The 12,684-nt window shown below is 40.5% G+C and overlaps 1 protein-coding gene across 1 annotated transcript in view; it reads left to right on the forward strand.

Annotated features, from left to right (window-relative positions):
* Positions 1-12,684, forward strand: part of exoc4 (exocyst complex component 4) — a 117,384-nt gene that overhangs the window by 91,481 nt on the left and 13,219 nt on the right. Inside the window, exons 17-19 of the mRNA XM_073480568.1 lie at positions 9,626-9,770; positions 12,122-12,300; positions 12,392-12,551. Of these exons, the coding sequence (XP_073336669.1) occupies positions 9,626-9,770; positions 12,122-12,300; positions 12,392-12,551 (484 nt within the window). The remainder of the gene's footprint in view (positions 1-9,625; positions 9,771-12,121; positions 12,301-12,391; positions 12,552-12,684) is intronic.

Raw genomic sequence — 12,684 nt, forward strand, 5'->3', positions numbered from 1 at the left:
CAGTGCACATTTATGAGCTCTGCAGTGATGTAGTTATCAGAAAAGTAAGGAAACCATACATTTACAGCTGCGTTTATCAACGTTTCCATGGACAGTGTGAACAAACAAGGTTGCATAGAGGCCATTAATCACCTTTTTCTTGTTTTCTTTGTTTTCTTGTCTTTGTTCTTGTTCTTTCTTATATAAGAGATGAAAAATATGTGGGCTACAATAATGTGATATTATTTATTCAATATTTCAAGGAAAAAAATAATCCAAGTAAGAGGGAGCACTGGTTAGTTTACTTCCTGTTTGGGCAGAGATGTTTGACAGTCCCATTTTATGTGTAGGAGTAAGAATTGAATGGCATACAATGGGTACATTTTTAATCAAGTTTCTCGAGGGTTGGCTTGACAATCCGAAATATAAAGCCTGGTTGGCTAAGGATTCAAAATATGAAAAAAAAACTGGATGCAAAATGTGTGTAAAATCGTTCCGCGTCTTCAACATCCTACAGTATCTACCAACCATCCTCTGGCACTTAATTGACAACATAACATGGTCAGAATGTAACATACATGTTAGCAGTTGGAATTTTAAAATGGAAGCCTGCCAATCTCTCCTGGAAGCTCTCATATCTACCTTATTACTGCATTTAGGAGAGAAACTGATTAAATACAAAGTTTTTACAGACTGTATGCTGAAAATCATGTTCCTACTAACTGTTATTCTGTGGATTAAATAAATTAAAGAAAAACTGGGTGATATTTTTGACAAAAACATTGACATATGCAGTAAAATTTGTGCCTACAAACCCGTACCAGACATCTGTTGCTGTTATTGTGCATACTAAAAAACGAAATATTGTCTTTGACACATGAATTCTCCTTGTCAGATGGTTGCTTTACACCAAAAATTAGTTGATCCTTTCTGTCATTTTCTTTCCTCGGTTTCTCGTTTTTTTTCACTTTGGCACAGACAGATAGGCTTTCATGGCTGCCAAAAAATGTTACTAGTGAGTATGTGTTTGTGGGAAATGTGTGAGTTCACGTGACATACAACAGATTTCAGGAGTATGATGTTTTAGTGCAGCTCAAACCATGAAAGCACCTGAGGACAAGCCTCCAGACACCCTCTGACTGGTATATTACAGTATACAGTAATATTACATTGTGAACATTTTTCCAGGAGTCGTAACTACAAGTCTCTCAGGTCGTTAAGCAGTTATTGATCAAAATACTCTCCGGATTAAAAACCAGTGTCTGGATGGTTTATGGTGAATCACAGTTGGGAGTATATGAAGTTTTCTCATCCTTGGCTGTGCTGCTTTTGTAGCAAGACTTCTTACCTGTGGCTCATTAAGTTCTTGTTTGAGTGTATTATCACACACTCATTACCTTCTCCACTGGAGTTGTCAAAGAGCACTTTACACACACACACACACACACACACACACACACACACACACACACACACACACACACACACACACACTCATTATCCTTGGCTCTGCCTGTGTGAGTGTGCACGCATAAACGCCTAATCAGGACTCTTGAAAGCATTTCATACGTTCCCTGCTCAGTCATCATTTTTGTATCATTAATCACTGATCAAAATGAGGTGTCTGAGTTTCCATCCAACACACAGTCCTTAAGTACGTCTTGTTAATCACTAATAATTACAGCCATGTTTTCATCCTCATTATCACTTTGTGAACATGTTTAATCTCCTATTAAAGATTCCAGCATGTAATATTCTTCCTCAAGTCCATATCTTTTTTTATTAACATCACATGATAGCAATCAAGGAGTTATTACCACCGTTAAAGACTCTTACAGAAGGGTCAGGTTTGTTTTTGTACTGTAGGTTGTATTAGCCGTCTCTTATTTTGTAATTCTATCATCCTTATTCCATCAAAACTAGATGAGCAGTATTAAAGCTTCTCCCCAGATATTTGCAGCATAAACAGATGTCAGATTTGATTTCATCAGTCTCATGCAAAAGTCATGTTGTTGTTTATGACTTTCTGATAAACTCATTTAATATTTAACATGTTTAAAAAGGTCGTCAAGCTGAATTTCAAGAGTTAGATGGATAATGTGTTATCAGTCTCGACAAGATTATACTCAAATGTCGGTGTACTGTTGTGTATTAAAAATCTTTAGACAGCACTGGATTCAGTTTAAGCACATCAACATTTATTGGCTGTGATTTCTGCCGTGTCTTCTCGTCCCTGTGATCTACAGCGCCTGGTCGGAGGCGCTGTTAATCGCCTCCATACCTTATTGCCTGTTGTCACACTGGCATCTATTGGTCTTAGAGGATGTGTTCAGTCCCAGTGTGGTGTCCAGCCATGTTCATTGGGGGGCTGTTGAGCCCGCTGTGACTTCCCCATGATCCAAGGTCACTGTCCTTTAAGTTATTTTTTTCTGTCCTAGTGCTGCTATATCACCCACATTTTGCCACTGTGGATCAATAAAGGATTATCTTATTATCTTATGTTATCAAAACCTGCAGTAATAAGCACATCACAAAAATATACATAAGTGGTTCATCACCTACTTACACAGCTCTGTTGTTTATTATGTTACAGTACTCTGGAGAAACTTAGCCATGTTCTCTGCAGTATCTTGGTCCTCTGGCAAAGCTCTGGTAAATTATGCACCTTTCCTAGAGGGATAGAGAGAGGGGGCTTCAACCCTTATCAGCGATTGTCACAACTCTCTAGCTCCAGACCTCTGATTGCTCATTGAACTCGCACTATTTTGCTGTTCCACATCGCAACTTTTTCTTTTAGACATAAAATAATTAAATGAGACTTTTCAGATATTCTTATTTGGGCTCGACTTTGCCACTATATCTTTTTAAACTTCCCTTCCCTCTCACTCTGACGCCAGCTTTCTTCGTTTATTCGTAGATAAGAATTCAATAAAAGTACGGGAAGGGACGTGACATAATTATCATTAATTCTGGCGGGTGGCACTAATGGGAAGGATAGGGCAGTCACTTATCATGCTGGGACAGCCTCCGTATTGTTCATTATTTAGTGTTTGCCGAGCTGATGACAGACTACGTGTGTGTTGCCATGAGTGTTCGTGTGTATGTGCGTGCATGTGTGTGTGTACATAAGCATGCACTGCGTAAGATGGGACAAGGGTACGGCAGGGAAAAAGGACCCCACCTTATCTCATCCTCCACCCCCCCCGCCTCACATCTATGCCTCTCCAAATTGGATTTTATATTACAGAAGCAGTCAGGTATGAACAACTCATTTTCCTCTCCCTCTTCTTGCTTTTTCATTCCTCTTTCTTACTTTCTTGCTTCGTTCTTTCTTAGTATTTCTTTTTCTGTCTGTCTCAGTATTACTTTCTATATTTCTTTTCTCCACCGTTTTCTTTTTGTCTTCCTTCTCTCCTTCCGTCTGCCTCTTTCTAATCCTGGTACTGTGAACATTGTTCTCTCTTTCTTCAAGCGTTGAAGTTTCTGGTAGATTCTGTCCATGGCTGGGTGATCTGTACAGTGGACGTTTGGTTTGGTCACCTCCCTGTATGATTCAATCCTGCTGGATGTGCAGTGACACACATTGCTATGCTCTGAAGTATTAAAGATACCATGAAAAGCAGCACGCACTATCGACCCCTTCAACTTCCTCATGGTGCTGAATCTTAATTCGATTTAGGTGTGTGTGTGCACAAGCAGTTTTGTGCATCTGTGTGTGTGTGTGTGTGTGTGTGTGTGTGTGTGCGCGTGTGTGTGTGTGTTAGATTGTTAACAATGTCAGAGTGAGCTTGTGTGTATGCAGACAGACCACTGATGCTTATTGGCCGTGAAGGTGGCTGCAGAAAGGGTCTTATCACCCATCTGGTCGCAGCACTGGACTTCCAATCCACTCTGACAATATTTACCCAACAACAACACACACACACTCACAGACAGACGCTTGAGATGCAATGTCAGGTGACAGACTTGACTGTTGCTGTGTGTGTATGTATACATTTTAGACATCTTTAATAATATTTGCAGGTGTTTCTGGCAGCCTTGTTGGATCTTGGTATACAGAACATGGACCAGTGAAGGGCCATCTTAATAGACAGTCTTTTCTTTTGCATACTTTCTGCTGCCTACCAATACTTATGTGCAAATGTGTGTTCATGTCGGAGGCCTGACCATCATTAGCTGCTTAGAAACGGGCCCCTAGTCTGTGCTGCAGGGTTTCAACGATAACTACATACTCTCCTCATGGGACTAAGTTCCCCCTCTCTTCAGTGGTTGCTCTGCCGCTTGTGAAGGGCTTATGGGATACACTTTTCTAACCTTGACTACGGTGAATGTAGGTCTTTTCCCTTAAGCAATGATTTTTTTTTTTACTTGACTTCATTTAACAAGGCAGGTTGACTAAGAACGCATTCTTATTCACTGCACCAGCCTCGGGGACTGGTTGCAATGGGAGATGATGCTGTTGTTTTATCAGCAGTCGAAATATTGTCTTCTCAATTCTTATTCAATTCTGTTTCTGGCATTATGTGTAGCATATTTTGACTCTCTGCCGTTACAAGACACCATTAAGCAATCTGGGGTCTTCATATATCGATATCTTTAAATCTCATTTTTTTATTTTAATCTCTCTCTTCCCCCTTCACTTGCTCTCCTTCTCTCTGGACAGAAGTTCAGATCCCCATGTGCAGATGTTCATCCTCTACCAGAGGCAGCAAAATAATTAATAACTGCTCTCCTCTCTTACTCAGTCAGTCATTTATGAATCATTCATCACTCCACCCCTGCAGGATACTGTCCTTTGCTTATCTTTCTCCATTTTCTCTTCATTCCTCTTTTTCTGTCGAGGGGTAGGACAGGTTGTACTTTTTAAACAAAACAGATCATGATTTGTATCAAATATTTAGCGTCTGTGTTTTGTCAGTGCCACAGAAAAGTGCTGCGTCATATCGTTTTCTTGTTCTTTATTGTATTGTTTATTCCCTCAATGGCACACAGGTCAAAGAGTGTAAGTTTGTGTTTATGTTAATATGAACTGCCTGTGTATGTATGCATCTGTATGCTGTATGTGTGTAAGAATGTGAATTCCATCACTGATCTTCTCCCTTAATGTCTGCCACCCTCATCTTCTGCAGATGGCGAGCAACAGACGTTTCTCTTAGATGGGATTCGAAAATAATTGGATAAGCGCAGCACGCACGCACACACACACACACACACACACACACACATAGGCGCATGCCTACACATGAGTGCATAAATAGATACAAGACAAGCACATACATATCCTCACATTTAATCAGCACGGAGAGAAAAAAGAGAGCAAGAAAGTTGTCAGTCAGGACCAATGAGTCGTCTCCTTTTGCCCGTCTGTCCCTGACTCTAATGGTGCCCCCCATGCTGCTACGTCTCCCTCGCATCATCAAAGCAGCGCGGGTTGGGGGTGGCGGCAGGACTCTGTGTGTGTCTATGCGCGTGTGGTTTTAGGCCTGTGTGTGTGTTTCACGAACACCCCCTGGAGAGACCTCCAGCAGTGTGTGCCACAGCGAGCCCTTTTTTTTCCCTTTATGCTGCCAAAGTGAGTGAGTGTAATGCACATGAGAGGAAACAGAAGCCTTCGAGTCACTTTCACACACACACACACATATACACACACACACACACACACACACACACACACACAAGCATGCCTGTGTGCACATATACACATACTTGGAGGGGAAACACTCCCACAGGCAGACCAAGTGAAATGCTCTCGCTCTCTCTTACACACAACAGAACTACAAACTAAGAGAAGGAAAGAGGCAGACTGAGAACAAAATGGTCTATATCAGAAGGTATACATGTACCTTTTGTCAGGAGCTTTAAGTAAACGTTCAGTGAAGCCCAGAGTGACAGTTTTATATCTGTATAAACAGCTGCACAAACACTTGTTGATGTTGTTGCATTCCTTTCTATAATAACGTCTCAGATCATTAAATGCTGCTTTCAGATTACTCCGCTGTTTTGTTGTGGCTTCTAGTTTGACTACCAGTATTGTGTTTCAGTGTTGCATCCTGTATCTATTAATAATCTGATTAGGTGAACAGGGAGAATGAACAGCATCCGCTAAATACAATCAAATGAAGTTGATTAATGTCATTATGCTCGGCTCCCTGGAGAAATCACTGTGGATTTTTTCTGTTAAGACCAATCATGTTTGTTGTTCCTGTGGCTCATTTAGCTGGATTAATATATCGATACCGCAACCTAAAGATCTAATCCTTGGCACTCTGTTTTCTTCTAATGGAAGAGTCAGTTACTCATATAAATATATGGATTTATACACTGTTTATTGACTTTTTCTTCAAAGAAACCCCAAACTAACAGTCAAACTCATGCAGTCTGTGCAGTGGTAGAGTACTCTTTTGAAGTAAGACAGTCTTGGCTTTGCTCTCTCACAGTTTGACAAAACATGATCACTTATAATAAGCCTAAAATGTTAGCCAACCTACTTCCTAATTATCTCAGAACTCACAGTGGTGGTTCCAGCTGTGGTAACAATAAAACTGATTTTTGATAAAAGAAAGGGAGACTGGAAGTGAGAAAGGATGGAACATGTTGTTGCTGTTTTTAATTTATAACTGATACAAAAACGTGATTTTTCTAAGAAATTTAATTTTATGTTGAGGACATTAGTGCGTAGCAGTTTGATGATGTTTTCATCCACAATTTCACATTTTAGTGGAAAGAGTGAACTTATCAGAACATCTTAACAGTTTTTTTCTTAGATTTAAAGGAGCAGTTCACAAAAAAATGAAAATTCAGTCATCATCTACTCACTCCCATGCCAATGGAAAGTCAGGTCCCCATCTACTTCACTTATTTAGGAGAATGCTGCAACGCTGTTTTGCTGTGAAGCTCCAGAAATGTTTTGCGCACCGCAAAACTTCACCTGACTTGGGGGTGAGTAGATAATGACTGGATTTTAATTTGTGGATGAACTGTTCCTTTAAGCCAGAGTCAAAGTCTTTTACACTGCCGGACTTTGACTTGAGGCACCCTGTCTGTTACAGGATTAACTGCCTGCAACTGCAAATTACTTTGTACTGCGGTGTCCTCCCTCATACATTGTTGAGAGGTTTACTCAGGAAGACAGATAATTAACCAGATAAGTTCTTACATACAATACATACATTCAGCACTTCTGCACATCACATGCACACCTTTTAACAAGAAATACAATCTTTAACCTTCATCTCTATATGTCAGACACACAGGCCATAAGAGCAGCTGTCACACAGATGTCACATCACACCCCTGAGTGTATTTGCTTTGTTGATTGGATGGCCGTGGCACATACCTGACTGCTGTTTGCCTAGGCCAATGGGCTCTAATCTTATCCGGGGTTAATGTAAAGTAACTTTAATAGTAGGGGCGGAAGCATATATTCTCCATGTGCAAACATGGACACATAGAAGCACTCACCATGTAAAACAGCATGAAATTACTTTGATTTCAAACTGTGTAGAATCACGTGTACAGTAAGGTGTTGAACATAGGTAGTCTCTTGAATGTGAGTATTATATGATAAGTTAGTCCCATTTTTGAAATAAAGTGTTAAGCTTTCAGTTTGACTTTTAAAACCATCATGAGGTGCAGTTTGGTGACAGGAAACAACATCTAATGAATCACAGGTGTGTTAGCTAATTGCATCAATTAAGCTGATGATGTCCCAGACCTTCACTGCTTGTAAAATCAACAACACTTTCAACTCTCAACATCATGTCAACAACTTAAGTTCCTAGAAGCTTTAAGACCACTGTTCAAGTAAGATTTATATCTGCATCTGGAGGTAAACATCTTTAAGAAGTAGAAGTAGTTTTCATGAGTAGTCTGCAAGTTTGTTCCAGGTGTCTAGTATCAGTGTTCACGCTATATCATAACCTACATGAACATAAACAAGAATTTGTAGAAAATATAGCATTTAAAAATAAGAAAAAAAAATACTGAGCTTTGTCGAGGGGTGGGAGTGAAAGATGCCTTCCTGAAGCAAAGGCACAAAGTTGGAGATCTTTAATGCTATTAAAAGAAGTGAAAAATGTGTTTGGTTCATTTTGAAACTTGAAGCTAAGTCTGATTATCCAGGAGGTTTCATGATATCATTTAGATGTCTGAATTCACAACGTGATGTTTAATGTTCATACACGGTGTAGACTTAACCTTTAATCCGCTTTCAGTTTTGTTTATGTCATCAGCATTACAGCAAGGATATTTGAAGTGACATACTTTTGAATAATCTTTAGCGGACATGTCGTCCCATATTGTTATGAACTTAGATTCTTCTTACTTCATGAAAGAGAGCTTTTTAGGATTTGTATTACAGTTGTTTGAGTAACTGTTAGATGTACTCATCTTTTAGGACAACCAACCATCTTGATGTTACAGGGAGGTTTTTTCCGAACACAGTTCTGCCCCTGCCCTTTTTTTTGAGGTTCTCTACTTTTAAATATTGGTGGATCGCCTGGTCTCCTACTGTAACAGCTGATGTAGTGTTACCCAGTTAGCTTGAAAGCTTTAATTCATTTAAAACATCAGTTAGATACAAAGCGAGTTGCACTTAGAAGTTGACTTATGATTCGGGAAGTCATTTTTCCAGGTTATAGGACTGTACATGTACTACTCTAGCAGACTTATGGGTTTTAGCTACACCTCAAAGTAAGAAAGAGAGTAAGAAACAATGAAAACGAAAATATTTTTAAATGTGTTCCATTTAGTGTAAATCTACTTTCAATGTGTTTTGTGAATCCAACAACTTTGGAGTGAAATTCCTGTGTCATACTTTCTATCTGCTTTGGGGAATATCAGTCAAAAGTATTAGTCATGGAGAGGAAAGACAAATGAGCAGGTTATTTCGGCCTTCGTTCAGACTTGCTGCCACTCTGTCCCTCGCTGTGTGTGTGTGTGTGTGTGCATGTGTGCCTGCCTGCGTGCATGCATGTGTGACCTTCGGAAGGGCAGGAAGAGTAACTGGGGAGCTGGCTTTGACTGCGGCACATCGATCGTGGACCCCTGCATTCTCCTGCTCAACAGTCACTCTCCGTACACACACACACACACACACACACACACACAAACACTCGCCTCATTGACCAAATAGACTTACATATGAGTGACGGGGCCAATTTCTCTCCCTTTCCTCCCCTTGCTAATTTATGGCCATTGATCTACACCGGGCTGAATTTATATACACTCATCATGCTCTTGTGCTCCCCGGCTCTCTCTCTTTTCACACACGCACACACTCACACGTCTTTTGTGTGGTTTACAATGCAGCGCACTGACACATGCCCCTGCTGTCTCAGCACAAGTGGCGAGAAGAAAGTACAAGATCATGCTGAAGGACTCAGGAAGTGTACACATGAAATGACAATACATGCATATTACCTTGGAGCACAGTACAGTTTGTGAGCACACACAGATCACAGTAATAATGATGGTTTGACACAATCTTAGGGGTCAGAGGTCAAAGTCAACCATAGAGCAGCGCTTCTCAAACCGAACATTTAAACTTCATCCTAATTCCTCTAGTTCGAGAATGGTTCTTCTACTCACTGTTTGTTACAGTTGTGTTTGTTAATGACTTGTCTTCCTGTGTGTTCTGTCCTTCTAGGTGCGTCTCACTGCTCAGCAGACAGCCAGGTTGTCGGTGAAAGTGAACGGAGCAGGGAGCAGATCCTCCAGACCCTAAGCGACCTGTCCAGGGGTTTCCAGGACATTGCAGACCGCTGTCTCCTGGTATTGCACCTGGAGGTCAGGTATGCAGAAGAGAAAAACCCACTGACACTAAACAGAAATGAAAACACACACAGGGGTTTTATGTTTATTTGTTGGATTTATCTTAATCATGCTCCTGTTCCACTTTGAGGTGACAGTTGGCCTCATATTTCTCTGGCAGAACCATTTTGAATGCTCTAAAATCAATGGTAAAGGGTAACTTCGGTATTTATCAAGCTGGACATTGTTGTTTTGTGTCCAAGTGACTAATGGGGACAACAACTTTTGAAATCGGTCTAAAACGGGTTCTTCTCTTGATGGCAGCCGTCCCTCTCACTACTTTCCTGTCTGACACAACTTATTAAGGGTTTATTTCGGCCTTACCAGAGTTGGTGATTGTTGGAACAGTTGAAAGATTAACCATGAAGGTTTTAATAAGTTCGATTTTCTGTCTGGTTTGAAATGAAGTGTGTTTCATGATAATAAAATTACTGACTCTGTAAATGGAGTCTGGTGGCAGGAGCGTTCTGGCAGCTATTTCTGGTTAAACAAAAAAGATCTTATTCTTAAGCAAAAAGGTCTTCCTCTGTGAAGATTCTTTTTATTTCTGAGTAATAATTTGTTTTCCCCAAGGTAATCAGTTTTTGAAATAAATGTGTTCAATGAGTACATAGTTACAACCACATGGGTTAAGGTTACAAACAAAACAACCGTGCCCTTCGCTTTCTATTTAAACCTGCACACAGGTGGCATCTTGATATTTGATATTACCACACAAGCTTAAAGGATGTCTTTAACTTCTATGGACTAAAAGTACCAGCGGCATCACACTTCTACCCTAAGTTAAAGATTTTTTTCCACATCTTGAGTATGTGTTTCAAATGTCAATATCCAAGTTAATTTACCACACCATATACTTTCTCCTCCCACAGCCACTTATAGTCCTCCATCATCTCCCCTTCCTCCCATCCCTCCATGTACCACTATTTCCCTGTAGACTATTGTGTAGCTTATGCAATATTGTTTATGATTTCAGTAGAAAACCCTCCCTGAGGCTGATGTCTAGCTATATGCTACACTCCATTGACTCTCCCCATCTAGCGAATTTCCCCTGATAATGGTACCAGCTAAATGAAGCCATGAGGAAGAGAGGAAGAGGGGAGGGGAGGGGAGGGGAGGGGAGGAAGAGAGTGATGAGTATGGAGGTTAAACTAATGGTTGGGGGTTAAAGAAGGGAGATACAGTAGCTAAGTGCGAGAATGATTGAATAGAGAGATAAAGAAGTGAGATGGAGGCATTGAAAATGTAGTGTAGTTGTTGGCTTCGCCTCAGGGTGAAGAGACATACACTCATATCGTTTTATACCTTTCTGCTCAGGGCACTGTGATTATGGAATTATGAGAGTATTGACTTCTTAAGTCTAGACTGAAATGAGCCTTCCGTGGACCTAAATGACCTCAGACCAAGGTGTAGATGTGTTTAAATGGACGCAGAGAAGTAGCATTTTGTTAAAGGATAGGCTCCTATATATAGGAGTCGGCACAGCTGTAAATCCGCTTTGATGATCATGAGTGTGGCTCGAGACTGTTTTTATCCCCTATTTCAAGCCTAAAAATGGTTTGCTACCTAACAGTGAACCCTACGTAAAAGATAGAAAAAATGTTATTATAATACTCTGACTGTTTTTTTAAAATATTTGGTCCCTTGCAAAGTTAAATCAGCCTTGTTATTGGCAGTTGGTTATGAACCCATTTACCAAAGAATGTGGGAAATTCTACCAGCCAAGAAGAATGAATAACAAAACCCTTGAGCAAGGTTCTTTACCAACAATTACTCATTAAGAAAGATGAGCTTCTCTGGTATACACTGTCAAAACATAATTAAATGCTTTCATAGATAAAATAAAGGACTCGCCGTATGAAGAAGACTCACAGAAATCATTAGGCTGTTGTATTTCAATACAACGTTTAGGTCTTCTTGTACCTTTTAAGAGTTGTACAGCTGTATTCAGCCCTGTGCTCTCCAGTTTGCCCTTAACTAATCAGATTCCCTGGCTTGAATACTGCCCATGTATTGGTAGCTGAATAGGTGGATATATAATGAGTACTCTAAACATAGAAGGGCTTGAGAAGTGAAAGCACTCACCCAGTAAAAGTAAGCCTTCTTATTCTGTTATACTCTAAGGACAGAGAATTATACACCTCATACTTACCTCTTTTCTTTTTTTTCTGCCCTGTAATGTTTTGAAACTCCGCACAGGTCATAGTCGGTGTCAGAATATCAACAGTGAACTTCAGGTGTATGTTTAATGAAATAAATATTCTTTAACAACTTATTTTCCTCTTTCTCTTTTCTTTCCCTCAACTTTACCATCATCACGTCTCAATCCCAGGGTGCATTGCTTCCATTACCTGATTCCTCTGACTAAGCAAGGCAATTATGCCATTGTGGCTAATGTGGAGAGCATGGACTACGACCCTCTGGTGGTGAAACTAAACAAGGACGTCTCAGCCATCGAGGAGGCCATGGGGGCAGCCCTGCAGCAGCACAAGTTCCAGTACATCTTTGAAGGTCAGCACGGAGCCCCTCTTCTTCTATGCCCCTTCTCTCTGTTAATTCTGCTCTGCGTTGATCAGACAACCATTATCTTCCCTCTCACTAGGTCTTGGTCATCTGATCTCCTGTATTCTGATCAACGGGGCTCAGTACTTTAAGAGGATCAGCGAGTCTGGTATTAAGAAGATGTGCAGGAACATCTTTGTCCTACAACAGAACCTCACCAACATCACCATGTCTAGGGAGGCCGATCTCGACTTCGCCAGGTAAGAATCTTATCACATATATAGCCACAGTGAAGTTCACCTGGAGCTGTTTTTTTGGGTTCAACTAGAAACTAGAAGTGTAGGTTTGTTAAGGCTCTTAAGCTTGGACTAAGTAGCTGCAGGGCACATGCAG

This window comes from Pagrus major, chromosome 14 (assembly GCF_040436345.1).
Source record: "Pagrus major chromosome 14, Pma_NU_1.0".
Classification (NCBI taxonomy): domain Eukaryota; kingdom Metazoa; phylum Chordata; class Actinopteri; order Spariformes; family Sparidae; genus Pagrus; species Pagrus major.